General features: G+C 44.3%; 3 protein-coding genes across 5 annotated transcripts in view; 1 reads left to right on the top strand and 2 right to left on the bottom strand.

The window, feature by feature from the left end:
• mob2a (MOB kinase activator 2a) overlaps positions 1 to 14,853 on the top strand; it is a 56,598-nt gene extending 41,745 nt beyond the window's left edge. For all 3 annotated transcript variants that reach the window (XM_083666888.1, XM_083666887.1, XM_083666886.1), the window contains exons 2-5: positions 7,406 to 7,566; positions 8,719 to 8,812; positions 12,518 to 12,642; positions 13,029 to 14,853. In XM_083666888.1, the coding sequence (XP_083523014.1) occupies positions 7,406 to 7,566; positions 8,719 to 8,812; positions 12,518 to 12,642; positions 13,029 to 13,348 (700 nt within the window). In that variant the 3' untranslated portion in view covers positions 13,349 to 14,853. The remainder of the gene's footprint in view (positions 1 to 7,405; positions 7,567 to 8,718; positions 8,813 to 12,517; positions 12,643 to 13,028) is intronic.
• Positions 14,854 to 15,210: 357 nt separating this feature from the next.
• kcnj11 (potassium inwardly rectifying channel subfamily J member 11) lies at positions 15,211 to 16,690 on the bottom strand. The gene has a single exon (XM_083667053.1). The coding sequence runs from the start codon at positions 16,665 to 16,667 to the stop codon at positions 15,510 to 15,512; it is 1,158 nt and encodes a 385-aa protein (XP_083523179.1). The 5' UTR covers positions 16,668 to 16,690; the 3' UTR covers positions 15,211 to 15,509.
• Positions 16,691 to 18,110: 1,420 nt separating this feature from the next.
• The window catches only part of abcc8 (ATP-binding cassette, sub-family C (CFTR/MRP), member 8), a gene marked incomplete at its 5' end in the record, with an annotated part of 53,300 nt that continues 49,334 nt past the window's right edge, over positions 18,111 to 22,076 (bottom strand). Inside the window, 5 exons of the mRNA XM_083665857.1 lie at positions 18,111 to 18,369; positions 19,211 to 19,273; positions 20,138 to 20,271; positions 21,117 to 21,220; positions 21,880 to 21,988. Of these exons, the coding sequence (XP_083521983.1) occupies positions 18,232 to 18,369; positions 19,211 to 19,273; positions 20,138 to 20,271; positions 21,117 to 21,220; positions 21,880 to 21,988 (548 nt within the window). The 3' untranslated portion in view covers positions 18,111 to 18,231. The remainder of the gene's footprint in view (positions 18,370 to 19,210; positions 19,274 to 20,137; positions 20,272 to 21,116; positions 21,221 to 21,879; positions 21,989 to 22,076) is intronic.

Genomic DNA, 22,076 nt, shown 5'->3' with positions numbered 1-22,076 from the left:
ATAAGCGTTTTATTTGACGGAGCAGCGGCTCTTTGATGCAGACACATATTGCATAGATTTATGGCCAGTGACTCGGAACAAATGTTCCTTTTAAGAAAAGCTGACTTTCATAAAAGCCTGCCGTCGACACAGTAGGTGCTATTTGCATGAACATTAAAATTTTCCCATTTTCAATTGCATTTTTTCCGAGCTTAGTCCTAAAGAGGAAATTGCTGTCCCTCATTAGCTTTACAGGCATATTGACCCCCAGGTTCCGGGTAGCAGCAATTCACTAGTTGGTGGTATGTTACAAAGCCTCATAAGCTTGAGTTCGCTTTAAATACTGGCGCTTGACAGGTATCCCCAGCAAGACTCAACAAGAACAAGAGCAATGTGATACGCCTCCTCAACCACTGTAAATAATTAAATCCCCTAGTTCCGTTTGAGCTCAGACAACTCAAACAGAATCATCACATATTTTGAGTTGTTTTTGGTATGATTTATTTTCTAGAAGAAAACCTTTCTGTGCCTGAATGGATGGATATGTAGTCAATCTAGGCCTATTGCATATGTATAATATTTAATATGGTCGTGTTACAGTATTCAATATGATTCATGTGTAATAGTGCCTTTTTAGGCCGCCTCTGTATTGCATATTAGAGACGTAAGAAAAAGAAAGTATGACCCAAATAGTTTGACGAAGTGTGTGTTTTCATGTGCCATTAAACAGAGACTTATTTCGAAATCATCCCTTGAAGAATCAAAGCAATGTGGGAAATACCCACTGAACTACCCATGAGTATTCCATAGCCCATGGCTTGTCAGGACAAAGCATTACACCATGAGGCCAGACAGTTACAATGGCTATTCCATCTCAAGATATGAGAGACAATGAGGGGACAAACTGACTTGTTGCTTTTTTTGTGAAGTTTCCTTTTACTTCATGCAGGTGTTTTCTCTAATCAGCCCAAAGAGTGAATGTCTAGCTAGAACCTACTGTGCCGTATTAGTTCTAAGACTGTCTACCATTTTAGGAGTCAATATCAGAATGCAGAACTGCAGGCAGATATGCATTATAGTACAAGGCATCAGCATTATTGTACTGTACAGTAGATGTCTATCTCACAGATCTAGCATGTAATGACATGTTCTACTGTATGTCTCTCCTTTACAGAGAACATGTGTACTGTCTTTGGAATACCACAGAGATTATAATCGGTTGCACCGCCTTTTAAACTTTAACTTTTATCACTGTAAAGGTTTTTTTTTTCCAGACAAGTGACGTTTGAGGAAAAGGAGTACAAAATAGGGTATTTCTGATCTGCTATGATTGGATTCGGGGAAAGAGGTGTGGTGCAAAGAATGCTGTCACTTATCAAGTCATGTCAAATCAGTGATTACAAATGCATCCTTCCACCTTTCCTTGAGGTAAAGTGCTCAACTAGGGGCTCAGTCTAAGCCCCTCCCAGCCCCCCATCTCCACAAGTGGCTCTTGTGATGTTGATGAGCCTACATTATATCCACAGCGGGGGGGTCCTTATGTACCCGCAGGGCAGGGGGGTTCTGAATGGGGTTTAGCAGAGGAGGAAAGAGGAGGAGGTAAATCACACCTCCCAACAGCCTACTGAATTGGGTTAGTGTTCGGGTCAGAGGTCCTCTGAACCAGAATTGGACCTTTGTTGTGTGTGACTTTACCTTCAACACAATTCATGGTGGTACTGCTGATTAGGGTAGTGCTGCTTGTTTTCTGCAGCTCTGAAGCTCAGAATGTGTTGAAGTAGGAGTCACCGCAGTGCTGCTTAGTTTCTGTATGCAAAATCTCTCTAAAAATCACTCTTGGAGAGTTGTATAGGCATTAGTCAGATGAGTCTAAACTTCCATTATTTACACTGTACAATAGTTTGAAGCTGTGGATGCTGTCCGTCCTTTAACTCTGTCTCTTTTTAGCCAAGTAATGGCCGCCGTGGCTTGGCTTGGTTGGGACTGCCTGCTCTCTTCTGTCTGTGGTTTTTCGGGGAAAGAGCCATTGAGAGTATATTCAATTTAGAGCCTGAAATAGATCTTTAGGTCTGACTGGGAGCAAACCGTAACCGATCTCCCTAAATCTGGCGTCTTCCCTTACAATATGGAAGTGCTTAGTCTATGTACTGTAGTATGGTTCAATTGTCTCTGTTATTGATCATTAATTCCAGATCTGCTGACCCATAACAATGGGCCTGGAACAAAGTTCAGACAGGGTGAAGGAACCTTTTGACATTCTATTGATCCTCATTCTGACGTTTTTTGGTTATCTTGAGGTTGATTTGTTTTGTCAGGGTATTGTTGTCTCAGAGTTTTATTAGGCCTATATTCTAGGTTAATGTTTGTTGGTCAGAAAGCAAGAACATCATGATTCTATTATGTTATCCTTATCTAATCTGTTGTTTTTCTCGGTATCGCATAACGGTACTGTAGATGGATACTAGGAGCCTTTTTAGTGAAAAAGGCTTCAGGTCAGAATTGTATTAAGGCCAGGTGGTGAAGCAGCATTTTTCTCATTTCTTGCCTGGGAATGCTCCCCCCACATACCAGTTGTGATACATGAAACGTGTTCAGGAGGAGAACTAATATCCCCACAACTGCACTTCAGAGGGAACAGACAAGTGTGTTAGTGTCTGCCATTATTGAGTATGCTTCGGCTACAAAGTTCGTCCTCCTTCTCCTACAGCACGGACATCAGAGACAGGAAAACAACAGATAAGAAGTCTGTAGGCCTATTTAGTTGTTAAAGCTGGAAGCCTTGTTTACGGTAATAGTGTTGGATGGATGCAATTGCTGTTCCCCATCACAGATTGCATTAACCACTTCCATATGCCAATAGTTAGTTAGGTTCCTCCCAAATTCACCAGGCCAATTTAAGCAACAGTTGTGCAATATTGGCCTTGGCACGATTCACTGGCTGAGGGGGAATGTAAATACATGACATTGTATTGTAAAGTTAGAGGAGGGAAAAAACACACAAAATGCATAAAGATTGCATAATGCACTAATAAAAACAAGGAAACAGGCTTTTTTGGAGTAGCAGGGGGCTCTGGTTCCAAGCCAATTTAAGTAGCAGCATTGATGTCAGGGTTGGTAGAATTAGTGCATGTTTGAGTGTTGAGGTGATAACTAATTTTAGAGTTGAGTTGCTGTTCAAAGCCACCAAAGAGGCTCTCTTCTACGTTTGCCAACTTTTAAATAAGCCATTGGTAATGAAGGCAGACCTTTTAATAGCATTGTAAGTCTAAGCACTTCCACTAATTCCCCGGCATATTTCTGTAATCTAGTCCCAAGTGTGATGATTCCATTTATTGGAACCAGGTTGCTTGTGTTGTACCTGCCAGAAGGTTGGCTAGCTTTTAGTGGGGTCTATTTTAGAACGGTGCATATTCATCTGTCAGCAGGCAGTCAGCTTATTTGATATGGCTCCTGATAAATGCAGTGTCTTACACAAGGGGAGATCTGCACTGCACTAAGACAACATTTTGTGCATTTAAGCGGAGTCAACTGCTTTCTACTTTCTTTGCAGACTGCTGTTGGTTTTTTTACAATGAGTAACATGTACACACAAACACCCCCCCCCCCCTCTCTCTCTCTCTCTCTCTCTCTCTGTGCTCACATTCTCTGCGACACCTCTCTAAAGGTAAGAGAGGGTTATTAATGGTTCTTTCTGTCTCTACCTTTCTCCCCCCCTTTTCTCCTCTTCTCCTCTCTTCTGCTCTCGCTGTCCTTTCCTCCTCTCTTTCTCCAACTATCATTCTCTCTTTCCTTCTCCTTCATAAATCTCCCTCTCTATTTCTGTCCTCTCTTTCTTTCTTTCTTTCTTTCTCTCTCTCTCTTCTCTTTGTGACCACAGGCTCACCTGTACAAATAGTTTTTGTGCAGGGTCAGGAGCCTCAGGCCTCTCACACTCATCTCTGCCCTCTCCCTTCATCTTTCTCCACCCTCTACCCCTTCTTTACCTTTTAAGAACTTTTTTAAATTACCCTCCCTTTCTCTTTCTCCATATTCTATCCTCCCTGCTCCATCTTTTCCCACCTCTTATCTATCTTCCTATCCTCACTCCTTATCTCTGTCTGCTTCCCTTCTTCTCCCTCCCTTTTTCTCTCTCCCCTCTCTCATAAGGAGCAGAAAGATTCATGTGGTCTGTGGTTTGGTGCTGCAAGCTACATGTTCTGTCATGTGAAAGAGCTTACCCAGGCAAAAGGTTTAATCTAGAGATATCATCAGTGCACACACGTTTTCAAAGACTTTCTCTCTAAGCCCCTTTGAAAAGTTCACTCCTGTGAACGTTTCTTGTTTTTCCCTTTTGAAAACATTCTGTCTCACTGAGCCATTTCCTGCCCCTCTCTCTAATTTCGTCATTTTCCATACAGCACCCATGTCTGTGTGGTACAAGGAGGTGAATACTGGAGCCATTAGTTTTTTGGGGGGGAAAAGAAAACTTCCCCCTCGCCCCAAACACACACACACACACACACACACAGAGCCTGTCTGCTGTTGGTTAAGTTTTCCCAGGCAGAGTCTTTGCCATAAAAGGCAGTGTAGTGTATGCCTCCTCACCAGGCCAGATCAGGGCAAGCCAGGAGGCAGCAGTGGAGCCCAGGCCAGCCCATGGCCAGGCACATGTTTCTGGGCTGAGAATGGGCACAGCCTGCCTCGCGCCAGCAGGAACCCATCCGTGATACAGCCTAGACTCCGAGCCTAGGGACATGGTGTAACCCACAGTAATTAGGTTGGCTATTCACTAAGACCACTCATTCAAAGACTACTGAACTGTGTCCCTGCCTAATTTAGGAGGAGCGAAAAGTGGTCTTTTTTTAACTGCTTTTATATGGCCAGAGACACGTTTCATGGGAATATTGAAACAGATGTTGGTGAAGTTTCAGCCTAACCGTGTGTGCGCGTACATGTGTTCCCTTTTCAAATTCTTTGTGCAAGTGGCTTGAAGTCCCAGGATGAATTGTGGAAGAAAAACAGACAAGACAGAACATGCTGAGGGCCTGTCTTAATCTGAGAGGAATTGTGTGTCTGTGCGTGTGTGTTACAATATACTAAATCACATAGTAGTGATCCTCGTGATGAATCTCCTAGAGATTTGGTGGAGGTTATCTACAGTATAGAAATTAGGTTTTATTGTAGTTAAGGTCAGTCATGGAGATGAATACTGACTGACTGGATCTCGCAGCTGTTGAATCAGTCATTGTGCCAGGAGACACTCTCCCTCGCTCGCTCGCTCTCTCTCTCTGACTAACTCCTACAGCTGGCTCTATAGCTCCTCTCCCTCTCATTGCCTGGCCAGCTGGACACAACAGCTGCGTCACGAGCCTGATCCCGCCTTAGACCTCGAGAACTGAGGACAGGTCCACCCTGTGTGTATGCGTGTTGGGGTTAAAGGTAGTTTACAGCTGAGCCAGTCTTCATTAAGACAGTTTAATTAGTTTCTGGAGGTTGGTTCGGGGGTAGGCCTTTGAGGTTGTCAAAATGAAAAGCTGGCAGTGAAAGTTCCCCAGCATTCTCTGCACACGTAGAGGTGCTTTACCCTGTTTGTAGATTTGGAAAGGCAGAGCATAGTTTCCTTTTTGGGGGGGGGGGGGGTTAAAACAGTGAAGGTCTTTAGAGCTGTGTTCTCTGGCCAAGGAGCCTCGTGCTCCACAGTCCTTTCATGTTTTGTAAGTGTTTATTAGTTCCCATGGATATCTGCTGGAGCTATGTGAACTCTTCCCCTCTCTTCCATTCTCTTTCTGATAAAACCTTTGTCTTGGTTGTGGACTGCCTCTTATGTCCCCCCTTTTCTATAGAAAGTAAGCTAGCAGGCAGGCATTGCGTCTGCAATTCTCAGTTCACAGATTTTGGCTTCAGTATAGTTGGCTCCTGCTGAAAAGCCCAGTTTACAGTCCCTGGTCCTCTGTTCTGGAGTTGCCGTTTTCCAGGAATTGGGATCTGAGACTGTGAGTGGGAAGGAAAGGGAAAGGCGAGGGCCAAGAACACATGGACCGGGGGGGTCATTGTGTTTAGACAGAGGGTGTGGAGAGAGGAATGAGGAGAAGAAGGGGGAGGAGGCAAGGGGAATGGATGGCGGAAATTAGGGTTAACAAAGGCGCAATAAATTCAGGGAGAAAACTGGAACTCCCCTGTCCTCAAACAAACCCAAACACAGTAGCAAGGCCAAGAGGGAGAGAGGGGAATGAAATGGAGACAAGGAGGGGGACAGAGAGGGATTGAGCCATCAGAGGAAGAGGGAAGGCCTAGTATGAATACTAATTAGGATTGTTGTTCTTAAGTCGGAAAGTGGACGTTTGAGCTCAATGAGCTGAAACGAAAAGTTCAATGTTGTCGTATCCTTTACTATTAGCAGCCACATAGAAGGAAGGAAAAGAGAACAATTGTCTCAGCCTATGTTTTATGTACTAGGCCTACTCTATTAGTTCAGTGGGCCTAATAGTCTTCACATCAATTGAGCCAGGCCTGCCGTGTCCAGCAATGCATCTCCTGTGTGGACATGTCTCACTAGCCTGTACAGCCATCCAACCTTTGACCCTCGATAGCCTGTGCCATAGGATGGACTGTAGAGGTGAGGGGAGGGAGGAGCACAGGGTTATGGCCCTGGAAGTGTAGTGGGGGTGTGATATGACATTCACATGCTAAAACTAGCGCTGGAAGTGCAAGAAACTCCGGGCACTATCTGTGTGGTAACTGGCCCCTAATGACAGGTCAGAGGTCAGGCCTAAGAGGTCAGGTACATGAACAGAGGGCTCTCTGTACAGGCGCTGGGTGAATGTTCCTCTTCACCCTGGCCCCGGGGGAGAGACATGGTGACCCGTAGGCTGACCTGTCGAGTGCTGGACTGTCTGAGAGACACAGCGTTGTCTGCTAGCGGTGGCTGAAGGGCATATGGCTATCTACAAAGGCTTAGAGCTTTAGATATAGGCTTGGAGTGGACAGCAACTATGTTTGTGATGTAGACTTTTAATAGCTGCCATTTGACCTATAGTCACATCCATTTTAGAAAGAGTATTCATTTGAATGTTATCGTCACGGAATGGTATGGAGGATGCCAACTCTTGTATGATGGGGCTCACCTCCACTCTGTTACAGTGCAATGCATATGAAATTACCTGCAATGTGCATTTGTCCATTACACCAATACTGTCCTTGTCTTGATGTGTACTCTTTCTCACTCATTCTAGTTAGTAAGTGGTGTAATTCACCCGAAAATTACTCTGCAAGCATAATTGAAGAGCTTAACTCCCCACATCCCTTAAATGAGTGGGCTATAAACAACAGGAGTTTTACCATGTGTCACATAAGTCTTCAGATCTCCTACATCTCTCCTCCTTTCGTCTTTGCCTCTCCTTGTGCATCGCCCTAACCTGTCCCTTCTCCTCTTCCTGTTCTTTTACAGGAAGTCAAAGACGAAGCCCAATGGGAAGAAGCCTCCGGCAGAGGAGAAGAAGCAGTACCTGGAGGCGGAGTTCACTAAAGTACGTGTCGTCGACTTTGACCTCAAGGAGCTGGTGGTGCTGCCCCGGGAGATAGACCTCAACGAATGGCTCGCCAGCAACAGTGAGTCAGCATGATGAAGGTTTAGGGGGAAGTCATTACTAAGCCAAGTACTTCGGCAACTAAATTGTTGCCTTATCAGCGTCTCTTATCTTGAGTATGGATTACAATGAATAATAGCACTGCAACTGAAGCAGTTGGCCTAAATCCTCCTCAAGATATGTTAACCCAGGTGCAATTCATTGCCTGTTCTCAAAGTGCTATGTTCAAACCCAGCATCTTTATAGTCACTCATCAATACATAGATGGTAATACATAGAGGCAATACATAGATGGTATATAATGCAATTTGATCTTTTATTGGTAGTTCACAGTAATCTCTTAGCATCTTCTCTGGAGTTTTGTGAACTCCTTTAATCCCTTGTTTTTAGTACTCATTGCACTAGTTGTTTTATCTGATGCAGTGTAAGTCTCCAGGGGGGTTTATTTTGTCTGTCTCTCAGTACTTGTTTTGGAAACGGAACGAGCAGCCAGGTGCCTACTAGGAGGAGATGAAAAAGTGTTCCTTTTTTTAGCTATTCAAACAGTGTTATGTAAAACAGATGGAACATGTTTTCGCTTGCGAATGCATTTTTTTCGGGAAATCAGGAGTTATGTAAGCCCGTCTATATCGACTTGTATCAACCGCTAATCAAGTTTGTCTTTGATCACAAACAATGTCGGTCTTATCTGAAGAATGTGTTTTCAACTCCAGAAAGGCAGTAAAATGAACTCAACCTCATGGTTAGTGTGCATTGTGTTAACTGAGGTTTGCCAAGCTGACCATACAATGTTTGTAGGATAATGTTTGATGCAATGATGTTTGACCTTTTAGAGAAGTGGTTTCTTTGCCTAACTGAAATACAGTAAGTCCTTTACACTATGCTGTTGAGTGTGACTAAAACTGAAAGAACTTCCCTGGAGGCAAAAATACCAGTTGTTCAATCAAGTTTTATATCTGGGGCATATCTTAAGCACGATGTAACGATGTAGAATGCGACAAGCCATGTGACAGTCATATTATATATAGATCAGATTACCATAACTGGGTTTCACCTGGGTGTGTTGTCCCATTCATTACACAGTGCTAGTGAAATACACAGTATTACAATGTTCAAGTGCACTACTGACTGTGTGTATGACTGAGTTTAATGTATTACTCTTGTCTCCCCGCAGCGACAACCTTCTTCAATCTTATAAACCTGCAGTACAGCACCATCTCAGAGTTCTGCACTGGTGACACCTGTCAAGCCATGACGGCCTGCAGCACGTAAGTAATCTCTACCGCCATTGGTTTATTTATCAGTGCACTGGTGTCTCATTGGTTAATTCATCAAGGATTCCTCCACGAGGCAACAGAAGCCTCCTGATGGAAGGAGAGGGCCTGACCCCAGGGCTGTACTAACTGTTCTTTCTTTCTTTTTTTTTCATACATTTGTTCATTCATTCACTCACGTGTTCTCCATCAGTTCTGCACACTGGAGAAAACTTGATGTGGTGTATTATCTAGGTTAATGCTAGGGAGTGAAGGCTGGGAATGTACAGTATGCTGCGAGCATTCTTAAACTGTAGGAACCATTCTGTGGTGCTTTGTGCTGGTATCTAGAGCATTGAGGTCACTGCACCTAGAACACGTAGTACCTAGATAAAGCAGTGATATCAAACAGTTCTGTGAAGACTTGGAAATGCCGCCATTTTGTTTCGGTATATTCCGATGTCAAGTGTAGTTAAGGTCTACCCCACAGGAATGGATTAAGAATACATGTGGTCTATCCTGTAGCACTCTGGTATGGGACCACATTCAGAAATGTTGTGCCCAAAAGTCACCAAACAGGGTCTTAAAATGTCTTCTTCGCGCTTAGTTGTTGATAAAGGAATGCAATTGCTTTTTTCAGAGAGAGTGCTACTCTGTATCTACTCCATAGAATGACATGGCATACCCCTGCTGCAGTAAAAAAAAAAAAAAGACTGTAAAAGACAGTCATAACACGGAGGCCTATTCATCCTACTATAACAGAGGGGAGGTCGCTGACTGTAAGTGTTTATCCAACAAGTTTACCCTGTCTTAGAAAAGAGCCCCTCCTCTCCTGCTGTGTATACTTAAGGCTGGAAAAACCAGATCACCCACACATTTAAAGCATGCAGTCCACACACGCACGCACAGACACACTCACAAGTTGAACATGTCAAGAAACAAATAAAGATATAACAGCCGTTGAGAGATGACAAAGCCTTGTGATAGATTTGCCGTCAGGTGACAGACATGTCACATGTCAACCTTTCTAGAATTACTGTATTTTTCCACTTGTCACCTCAAGCTGCTGTTGGTGACACCCTGAGCTGTGGGAAAGGCAAACATATCTGTTGATCTGTCTGTGTGTACTGTAGAATGTGAGCTGGTGTCATACAAGGAAACTAGTAACAATGAGCAATCTATTTGGGGTCCATAGAGGAGGTAATTGACCATGCTAATTGTAAAGGATCCTCCAAATATAGAAATATAGGCTATATTTGTAGTCTTTGACATAAAATGATGTACCTTGGGTCACATTGTTATGGAAAAACTCCAGTCTTTCAATCAAACGCTATACCTGTGTCAAAGTCACATAAACTGAAATTCTCCCAATGTTTCGAAGAAGTAGAACCATAGGCTGTAATAATAATGTTTGGAGAGACATGCGGTCCTCCAGTCAGTCTATGGTGTGCCACAGTAGCTGTACCCCGCCCTTTCCTGCCAGGGTCTGGCTGGCACCCACCCCACTGCAGGGACTGGACTGAGACACAGTAACAGAATCAATGCCCCCTGCCCCAGGCAAAGCTTAAATGCACTATTTTAGGAAAAAGAAAGTTTCCATGAGCTATGAGAGCAGGCCCATTTGGTTGTGTGTGTGTCTTTGTAACAGAATCTGTGTTTAGGAGTGGGTGGATGTCTGAGTCTGTTTCTTTGTTAGTAGCGAGTAATTCTCCCACAGACATAACCTCTCCTGTGTGTGTAGTTGAGTAACAGTCCCTGCCCTGGTCCTGTGGTCAGTAGGGCCGTCCTGCAGGGTCAGTTGAGTGGACGACGCTCTACAATTCACAGGATTTGTAATGTCTACTGCAGTGCCTCCCAGACCCTGCTAACACAACTATCCCTGGCTAGGCCTGTTGTCTTACTCAGTTTGCACTTTACCCCTAATGGCTATTTTAAACTGTTAGATTTGATAAACTATGACGATGATAATACATTGCATTTAGAGTGCCTTTTCTAAGGACTCATGCACGCTGTAAGACAAAATATACAATAGACAATCAAGAGGTAAAACTAAAATCTAAGTTAAAAAGGGGAGAGGTCCAGGTAGGGAAAGACCTGTCTAGTTTTGTTATGGCCCTGGGTGTCTTATTCCACTGTCACTTTTGACACCAGACACAAGTGCTTCCATCTCCTAGAATGGCCCAAAAAAAGACCAGGCCCATGGCCCCAAGGTCCTACCCTGACCTTGGACCTTGGGGAGATTTGGGGGATTTTGGCGGGATTTCTTGGGACTTGAGTTGGGTTTGGGGGTAGGCGTGCAATGTGTACTGCGCCCTGCCATTGTTTGGCTAGGCTAGTCTATGCGACTGCTACTTGTTATGTTACAAAAGCATGAAAATGCAATATAAACCGTTAGTTACTTTGGTTTGGAGTCACATTTAGAAGCATGTACTGTATATGCACTATTAAGTTTGCACAGCTGACTTCATGGGAAATGTAACTGGCTCACCTGGCTGGCTAACTGAACAATCTATGCTAGTTTTCGTGTACATTTACAAACTAAATAAATGCCTCACATTCAACCACACAACTACTTTGCGAAAGTAATTTTACTACTAGAAAAAAAGTCATATTAAAATGTGAAAATTATTGACAGGTTTCAGTTACAAGTAGTCATACTGGTTTGGGTGAGACTTGCGGGAAACATTTCTGACAATGTCAGTAGTTTGCTTCTAACCCTGCTTTCCTCAGAATCACCCTGGGTGGTGGAAACACAACTCACAAAAAAAAACACCACTGCTGGGGCCCAAAGATGGAGTGGGACCCGGTGTCTAGTGGAAAAGTGCCGGTCTTTGTAGAGTCATGACTGCATTGGTTCTATGTAATGCCCCTGTTTGTTTTCTTATCCGCCATTCTGTTACCCCATCAGCACTCGTACCCAGTTAGCTTCATTAGCTAATAGCATTAGCTACCCCATGCTGTTAAGTCTATCTCTTTGGTCTCTCCTTGTGTCCTACTAGCGTAGCTAGCATTGTTTGGTTCCTTGCTGTTTGACCTTGCTAACTCTGATACCCTGCCACTAGCCGTGAGGGGCAGCCTTCAGTTACACCGCCGTCTAAGTGGGTCACCCCTCCAGAAATGTTTGACCAGGAGAGCGACCAAGGGATCAGTGTCGCGTTACTCTGAGACTGCAGAGAATTTGGCCCAATCAGGAAATGAAAGGGCCAGGGCAAGGGGTTCACTAAGTCCACTGGAATGAAAATATGCAAACATGTCTGTTAGGAGGTAGTGGGTTGCTGCTCACTGGGCTGAAAGCCTGTCTAGCAGGTCCACAAGCACACAGTCTAGTCATTCATCACATTATTTAAGAAAGAATTTGGTTTTGTCCAGGATGAAGAAACACTGGGAATCTGGCTGATGTCATGTAGGGCAGCTGCATGCCATCTTTCAGCATGGTGAAGGCTAATGAATCAGACAGTTTCTAGAAATGTACCCCCTTGTTTCATAAGCTACCTCAACCCATACTGTCTTTATCAAAGCATCATGACAAGGGTTTTCATAGGATAGATGTGGTGAGGTGAACAAAGGTGTTCTCAATTACTCACTAGATAAAGTGACTGATCTTGGGTTGCTTAAGCCAAGTACTGTATTACATTTCTCAAAATGTACACATTGTTATGTACACAAGATGAATAATAGTCATAAAAATAACATTGTTTTTCCTCTTCTCTGTATCTCCAGAATATACTACTGGTATGATGAGAGGGGGAAGAAGACAAAGTGCACTGCTCCTCAGTATGTCGACTTCGTCATGAGCCTGGTGCAGAAACTGGTTACAGATGAGGACATATTCCCTACGAAATACGGTGAGTTTTTTAGGCTGGCAGCACCTCACTGTGGTCAGTCTTCAGTACTGCAGACTTCTCTGTTCACTACTCTCCATCCCTCTGTTTATGAGAGGGGGGTACAACTGTAGTGAAATGTGCCACTGCTGCCCTCTACTGCCTGAAGTAGGCCTAGTAAAATTATTGGAAATTATTATAGCTGAGGGTGAGCAAGTCTATTCCTGGAGGGAAGCAATGCTTTTGTTTTATTTTCTGAAAACAACACACACACACACACACACTTTATATGAATGATAATTATGCTGCAAAGACATCTGCCATCAAAGCATGTTAAATATGTTACATTTGAGCAAATGACATGATTTTTAACTACACTCCTCTTTCATCTACCCCCTCTCTCCATGTAGGCAAAGAGTTCCCCAATTCGTTTGAGGTTTTGATAAAGAAGATCTGCCGGTACCTGTTCCACGTGCTGGCTCACCTCTACTGGGCGCACTTTAAAGAGACGGTGGCCCTGGACCTGCAGGGCCACTTGAACACTCTGTACGCACATTTCATCGTTTTCGTAAGGGAATTCAACCTGGTCGACCCCAAGGAGACCTGTATCATGGACGACCTGTCCGAAATCCTCTGCGCCCCCGCCCCAGCGCCAGCCCCCGCCCCTACCCCCTCCAGTCCCACCTCGGCCCCCTCCCCCTCCTCACACAATCACGTGACGGAGAGATGAGCAGGGGTCGCCCCGATAATCCAGCCCCGGGGAAGATAGAAGATAAGATAGAGGAGAGGAAAGAAAGCCTGGCCCCCTTCCTAGGCCTACGGCGCCAGCAGGACATAGAGACCTTCCACTACCCTTATATTTCGCTACAACACCAACCAACCAGCCGGAAGGAGGGGGGAGGGTTATTTGGGGGTGGGTTGGCGGGAGGGGTTTGTCACGCCAGCAGGAATTGGCGTGAGCATTCCTCCCAGGGGCAAATCCCTCCCATCTGCTCTGCAATTTAAACTAGGAACAAACTGTGTGTATGTTTTATTTTAATTTTGTTTTACTTTACTTTTTTGTTGAAAAGTTTTATTCAGTTTTATTTTTATTTTATTTTTCTCATTGGGGGACAGTGTTTCTGTTTGCCCTTCCCCTCCCGCTGTCCTCTACCTAACATACAGTACAAGATGGTGGCTCTGCTTTGCTTCAACATACTATTGTACAGTGTTGTTAATGTGTGGAGAAAACCTATGGGTTTTTGGCTCCCCTAGTGGTGGAGGACTGTAGGGGGAATGGCCACTACGCTGGCCAGTAGGGAGCCATGTTACTGCCTGGTGGGGCGATACTAGCCAATCACTGTTTGGTTTGTTTATCTGGGGATGATTAAAGCGCTTCCTACTCAGGACCTGAGAGAACACAAGTCACTGCTGCCAGAGAGATGTTCTCTCTCTCTCTCTCTCTCTCTCTCTCTCTCTGTCATTCTCTCTATCCACAAAACTGCTACCAATCCCTTAAATCTTCAAATCTTCAAATATTACTACTTCTAAACAGCTTCATCACAGATCCCATCCGCAAGGGGCAGTGTAGACACAGGGTTGCATCGCCACAGAAACAGGGAGATGGAGAAGAAGTATAAAGATTGTATATTAGATTTAATCTGTCCAGACCCGCTACTATGAGACAGACTGGTGCCCATATCTGAGTAGGGGAGGATGGTGGAGAACCCCCCACCCCCACCCTCTCCAGCAGCACAGGAGATGGACAAAGACATTGGTAATGTCTGCAGGCCAGGAGAGTGAGGGTGGGAGGTGGAGAGAGTGATGGTATAGAGGGAGGTCTGCTCTACTGCTCTGTATTGTTGAAGCCCTGTTGTCTGAACAATACCCCCACCCCAGCCCTTGTCTTTTTTGTTTTTATTTTTCCCTTTAAAATTAGATTTTTTTTAAATTATCAAAGAGGAAACTAGTTCATGAAATATAATAATGGCATCCTTACACATGTATAGAAAATGCACAGTCTGCTTGAACTTCACTGTACAAAGAATCGCAAGCGGGTTCCGTCAGACATAGCCTCTGTATCAAGGAGGATTGGGTTTATAATTCTCCTTTTATTTTATTTATTTTATTTTTTTTGTTTGCAGGGTTCTTCAGTTCTGGCTTTCATTTTTATGTATTTTAATTATTAACTAAGTTAAAAGCAATTTAATATTTTAAGCTCTGCGGATTATAATCTAATAAAAGACAAAAATGCCACCCTGTCCTAAATTGTCTTTTGTGTTGTTGTTGTTGATGATGATGAAGAGACATGTGTAATAAAGCTTGTAAAGAACACTCCACTGCATATCTTCTATGCACACATGTTATATACCCAGTGCTAGTCAAGAGGCATTTCTAGTTTATTCCAAAGTCTTGCATAAGAAAACATGGATGATCAAGTCATCTTTACCACACCAGTCCACCATCATACTGTGGATTCACTCAATACACCCACTCAAGTATTGCCTCCAGACTTGATAGTTGCATATATTCTCAAATACAGTGGTTGTATAACTTAATATTTAATTCATCTTCACAGCATTCCATCATACATGTGCATCTGTATTGATTGAGCACCCTGAGTAGAAGGTATTTGATGCGTGCATAATGAGACTGGTAAGACTGGACACATTCAGCCGCCTACACTCGCTTAGAAATGCTTCAAGTTATAGCGTAGTGCATTCACATTGCAGTCACGATGGTGCACACTTATCAGGCAGGGTATTATAAGACATACATATTGCATTTAAATATAAGAAGATATAAGACATAATATTCGCTGTTGATAATAAGAACTCCTATTTTCATTCCCTATACAAAATGCACTGATTGTAAAATAAGCATATAATACATAAACTCCTTACAAAAGGTATTTACTGGACGCTGGTGCTTTGCTGCTTTAAAAGCCGTCGCCTACTCACGGACGCCCGCGGGGAGGCGCCATCCTGCTGTTTTTTTAAACGGGCTATGACACCCCCATCCTGATCCAGTTTCTTAGCGCTGCAGCTTGGGGTCGGCAATCTGACCGTGTTACCGAATTTAGAGTAGTCCACCGCGTACATGCCATCCTCCTCGTTTACGGTGGGTACAAAGCGCTGCCCCCACAGTATCTCGTCTGACAGGTAAGACGTCCTGGCCTGAGTGGTTATCCCGGTGGTCTCAACGACACCCTCCAATACCACTATCACCTCGATGTCCTCATGTTGTAAGTCCGCTTGTGAGAGTTCGTATAACGGACTGTCTTTGGCAATGGTGTGGCATATGATGAGCGGGGACACTAGGAAAATGCCATTCGTCCCCAAGGGGTTGTCAATTTGGATGTCTATCTGGTCGAGTGGTACCAACTCGCCCTCGGGAGTGGTGGTCCGTCTTACCACCTGCATACGCACGGTGGCGCTGATGATCATGCTTTTCCGCAGGTCACCTAGGCGGAACATAAGGCAGAGCTTGTTATTTCTGATGCAGATGACTGCGTGCTTGCTGAAAATCAGCGTCTCAGCGCGCCGGTTCGCTTGTGCAGTTTTCATAAAGATACAGCCGAGCATTATAGCGTTAATGAGTAAACCCACGATGTTCTGAATGATAAGAATCACGATTGCGGACACACACTCCTCTGTGACCATGCGCCCCCCGAAACCGATGGTCACCTGGACTTCTATGGAGAAAAGGAACGCGGAGGAGAAAGAGTGAATGTCAGTTACGCACGGGACAAAGTCGTCACCTTGCTGATCTAAGTCCCCGTGCGCAAAGGCAATGAGCCACCAGATCATCCCGAACAACAGCCAGCTGCACAGAAAGGACATAGTGAAAATGACAAGTGTGTGAAGCCATTTCAAATCCACTAAAGTGGTGAAAACGTCCAATAGGAATCGTCCCTGTTCGCGAATGTTCGTGTGGGCCACATTACAGGTACCATTCTTGGCGACGAACCGAGCCTTCCTTGGTTTTGCCTTGAATTTGGGCTGCTGGACATCCTCAGCCAAACGTGTCAACAAATAATCCTCGGGAATAAGTCCTTTTCGGGACAACATAGCGCTCCCATACTATTCACCCAGGGCCACTTGCCTTTTGAGGACGCAGATTAGCTACCTCTATGTGTCCTGGTGAAATATGGAATTTCCTCTTCTCCCGTGCGTATTCTACTCGAAGGGCGCTCCAGTAACAGTCCTCACCCGAGTGACAGCTGGCCGAGTCCGAGCATGGGAGAGTGTTGTGTTGTCATCTGTTTTCTGGAGGTATGTGCGCTCCTCACATTGCACCCGCATCAGGCGCTACACAGCCGCCGAGGTCCCATGAGAAGATTCCGCATTCAGCACTTCAGCTGCCGCTGTCAGTCAGTTCTGCAACCCGATAGTTGTGTCGCTGTTCTATCGCATTTAACTCACCGGTTCCTCGAACTCCTCCATAGAAAAAAAAACGAATTCTCTCACGAACCGATAACAAGGTAGTTAAAGCACAGTAGCGTCGTGATAGGAAATAACATAAGTATCTCCGAGAAGAAAAACAAAGCCGGCTTCTTTCTTTGGATGAGGGGTGAGGGGGCTGGTTCCCAAAGCAGTGGTGTGTGGGTAAGGAGAGCTGGTGCTAAGAAGGCGTTCTCCACTGATGTGAATGTGGAAGAAACCGTTCCTCCTTCCATTACATTTTTATTGTCCTTTTTTTCTGATTGAAATATGAGCATTGGAAGTCTCTCCTAATGTATACATGCACGATATGAGACTATAACGTTATAACTGCCCACTGTATAGATTGATTTGAAACATCACCTTTATAGTATACCTATCATGCTGGGGGCAACCACAACTTCCTCCTCTGGCTGTGGGTATCAATAAACTTTAACCTAATAAATTCAGTATTCATCCATTCTCATGTATAGACATTTTCTAAGAAATGTTGATATTCAGTTATAAAGGTGACTCATTGCCAAGCATACCACCAATGCTATTTTCATGAGGGTAGGCATAAGGGCACCTTCAGAACAGTTCATAAAATTAGCCTTGGCCTCCCCATAAACATTACAGATATACACCATGGCTGCAGCAGGCCCTCTCACGTCCCAGGCACTGTGACACCCACCCACATTTAATGATGAATCCTAACCCATAGCCATATCCATAGCCATAGCCCTAACCCTAACCCATAGCCCTAACTCTGATCAATAGTCCTAACCCTGACCCATAGCCCCAACCTATAGCCCTAACCCTGACCCATAGCCTAAATCTGACCCCAATCCCAACCCAACCCCTATCCCCCAACAACATATCACTGTGCCTGGTCATTCCTACATGTCTGGGCCTGCTGGCTATACAGATGACTATTTCTGGGGCAACACCCCCAAGTGTCAATATGTAATGTGAACCCTGTCATACAAAGGTGACTCATAGGCTCATAGGTTATACAAAAATGACTTTCCTTTTACTTAACTCAAGGGAAAACACTACTTCAAATGTATGTTTATGTATTTTATTAACAAATAATCAACATTTTTATATACAAATATGATACACAGTTAGAAAATAAAAATAATAATATAGCCCATGGTACAATTGCACTTTGAATGTCCTCCTTCTCCTGGTTCCTCATCCTCGTCCTCATTTACTTGTCTGCTTGTACGAACGAGGCGAAGACACTGTCCTCTTTCTCCAGCAGGGCGCCGGGCCTGTCGTACTCCAGGATGATCCCTCTCTTCATCACAATCACCAGGTCTGCGTTCACAATGGTGTGGACACGGTGCTACAGGGGTAGGGAGGGGAGGAGATAGAATAGATAGGGTCAGGTGGATGAAACATACTGGCAGTATTCAACAACTTGCATTTATTGACATCTAGGGTCACATAGACTATAGATATATAGTATATGTGTTCATGGGCGACGCATTATACCAAACATGGTCAGAATTCGAGTCCATTGGAAGTAGGTGTCTAGACCATACTATATATACCATACTATACTATACATAATGGCCACTATACTGAATATGAATTATTCGGATTCAAAGTTTCCCCTTCACATCTGTCATCCAGTGGTGCACAACTCCCCACCTCAAGGGCCATCACTCTCTCAGGAGAAATCACCTTATATGGCTGACTGGGACACGGTATACACTTCAACATTGGCTGTCATACAGACAAATGTGGCTCTAAATACCGGATTGGACAACTGGTCCGATTTCATTCATTCTTCATCAGCCACTAATTTAGACCTGTCAAACTATGTATGTGGACCTTCTGGGCAATCTGTTTCACATAAATTTACCAAGTACCAGAGAGAAACAAAAACCAGCAAGATTGCGGCCCTCAAGGACTAGAGTTGTGCACCACTTTTTCAGAGTTCTATTCATTCAGAGTTCTATTCATTCAGAGTTCTATTCATTCTATCCTGGTCCAAAGTGGTATCCTTATCCATATTTACTGTAACACTGTACTGTTCTATCTCTTCCATATCTATGTTGCAACCTTCACCTTACATCCATTTGCAAGTATTACACTGTATGAATGTCAGAGCTTCCGGTAGGGACTGAAAGTGTTGCGTACATTAGACAGGAACATTGAAACAGCACTGGGGAGATACCTACTGCTATAGTAACCACTGTTCGATCAGCAAAGGCAGTCATCACCACCTTCTGTAGGATGCTCTCCTGTGGGCAGAGAACAATGGAGGAGGAGGAGGTCACGTATGAGCTATACTGATATACACTGCACTGCACTGGGATCGCACCCAGGATGATCCCATTCTTATATCTGGGTTTTTTACAGCAGTTTGGACTGTATAAATATTATTTAGTTATTTGTTTGTGCTGTCATATCCAGTGTAAAGTGTTCTTGTATGTCTTCTATGGCTCTGTGAAGCAATCATTCACAATCATTTTTCACTGGCATGCCAAAAGAAACCCTTTAAACACTTTACATCTAACCGAACCATCACTTCTCATTGGTTGTAGTCCTGTCATGTCTCTCATCTCTCCCATTAGCAGTGAAGTTACTATGCTCCATTTCCGCAGGCCTAGCACAGTGCTAGTGAGAGCCAGTGCAGTCTCTCTTTGTGACAGGTGATTTAAGGGTGTGTATGTGCAGCCAACCAGTGTGTGTGTGTGTGTGTGTGTATGTGTGTGTGTGTATGTGTGTGTGTGTGTGTGTGCAGCCAGCATGCTGTGAAGAAAGGAGCTCATCTAAGGAGCCTCCATTCCCCCTCTCTCCCACCTCCCCTAGGGCTCCTAGGGATCCATCCGTCTCCCTACGAGTCCCTGTATTCCTCCCATTCCTCCATCCTTTCTGCCATATACCCACCCCCCTTCCCCTCTCTTCTCCTCTAGCTAGAGTGCCCCCCACCCCTCCGCACCAGGAGTGGCATTGCATAATAGCCCTCTCACTCCCCTTTCTCTCTCACTATCCTTTGTTGCCACTTCATAGTTAGGATGCTACCCCCCCTATCTCTCTCTCTCGCTCTATGACACACGCACACGCACACACGCACACGCACACGCACACGCACACACACTCACCGTAGCCATGTCTATTGACGCCGTAGCCTCGTCCATGATGAGGATGCTGCTCTTCCTGACGAAGGCTCTGGCTAGACAGAAGAGCTGCCTCTGGCCCTGACTGAAGTTCTCCCCTCCCTCTGTCACTATGGCGTCTGAAACACAACAAACAAACAAACCAACAAACAAACAACAATACTTTAGCGACTATTCTACTTAACGGTGGGTAATACCTGTGACCTAATGCCTGTGACACATAATACACAAAACCTACTGTACAGTACATTACACTTACAGGGATAATACAACAGTTCAGGACATAATACGACATGACAGTAAAGTGGGGGAAATGTACAGTAAATCACCATACAAGGCCTTACATTTGGTAACACTAACTGCTTCAAAATGATGTAAGAGCTGTGCTTGACCTCATAATAACTGTGCTTGACCGCATTAGTTAGGATTTCTCAACTCATTCAAGTTACTGTAGTTACCCTCCCATAAACTGGCTGGTGAGTGATTACAATTATATCTGACCAGACACTTCACTAGAGTGAACACCAGCATAAACTGTAGGGTTGAGTAACTGTCTCCATCTCTCTGTCACTGTCCAGTGTGTGTAGCCACCACACACACACACGCACACACACGCACACACACGCACGCACGCTTTAGATGATGTTAAAGCCTCTGTCACAGTCGTGAGTTACAGCGGAGAGGGAGTCTAAAGGCTGATCAGATACTGGATGAGAGGATGAGAGATTGATCAGGGCACCTCTGGGCTGAAAATGACTTCCTCCTTGTACAAAACAGCTGGATTCATCTCAGAGATCAACTCAGAGCAGGTGCTGAACAGATCAACTGATTTCCAAATTATATAAATTGCCTTGGAGTGGCAGAAAGGAATAGACCGGCACATCTCATTGAGATGAGTGCTACAATTAAGCACTAAAGTCAGCATGAGCTGCCTACACACACACCAGACACACACACTCCTCACCGAGACCTCCTGGCAGGGTCTTGACCACAGGTTTGAGCTGGGCGATCTCCAGAGCCTCCCACAGCATGTCGTCTGTTGCCTTCAATTCAGGGTCCAGATTAAACCTGTCAATCACACCAGAGAACACCCTCACAGGAGTAAATCAGTCCAGACTGTATTAGCATCTACAACCTTGATAACTAGGACATACAGTATGTTCTAAACTGTTGTTTTATTTAATTCATTAACAATTCCTTGCTGACATTCAAACACACATATCTTTTTAGTCTAAAATATTTTCTTAACTCTGTTTCTTATCAACATGTATTATTTTGAATGCACCAAAGTTTGACTTGACTAGACTCGAGGGAGACAGTACATCTCTCAGCAGCCATGAATCATTTTTGGGTGCATCTATGACACAACAACACTTTTGAGACCCACGCAACTCTGTTGTCCTACAATAAACCAGTTTCAGAGTTTCTCTGAGAGGCGTCCTCTCTTCTGGTCCGTCAGCAGGCAGCTCAACTCACACAGTAAATGAATCTCTTTGATGTCTCCAACAGTTTGTCAATTGACCCACTTACTGTACTTGAAGTGGGAATAGTTTCCTCCTCTCTCTCTACAGAAACAGCTCCAAATAACTCTACCGTTACGGTGTTTAATGATGTAGGGATGTGTAAATGATGCCTCACCAGTGATGTCAGTGTATCCTTCTCTTAATTAACTGTACTATAGCAGTAGGAAACTAAACCATTTAACCATGGAGTGAGGGATCTCTTACCGGATTGTTCCGCTGAATAAGACGGGGTCCTGTAGGATGATGGAGAAGCGAGATCTCAGTGTGTGAAGAGGAAGCTTGGCTATGTCAATGTCATCTATGATAATCCGCCCTTTTTAGAGACAAAACAACCGATGGAGAAGCATGTTGATTATCAACCAAAACCTCAGTAAGTTTCTGATATTCTGATAAATGTGTTA

This window comes from Argentina silus, assembly GCF_951799395.1.
Source record: "Argentina silus genome assembly, chromosome: 3".
NCBI lineage: Eukaryota > Metazoa > Chordata > Actinopteri > Argentiniformes > Argentinidae > Argentina > Argentina silus.
The sequence above is the reverse complement of the archived record's forward strand: the minus strand, read 5'-3'. Positions and strand labels throughout refer to the sequence as shown.

What these genes read in the sequence shown, in the direction of transcription:
- kcnj11 (XM_083667053.1), bottom strand. Translation starts at nt 16,667, where the DNA reads ATGTTGTCCCGAAAAGGACTTATTCCCGAGGATTATTTGTTGACACGT.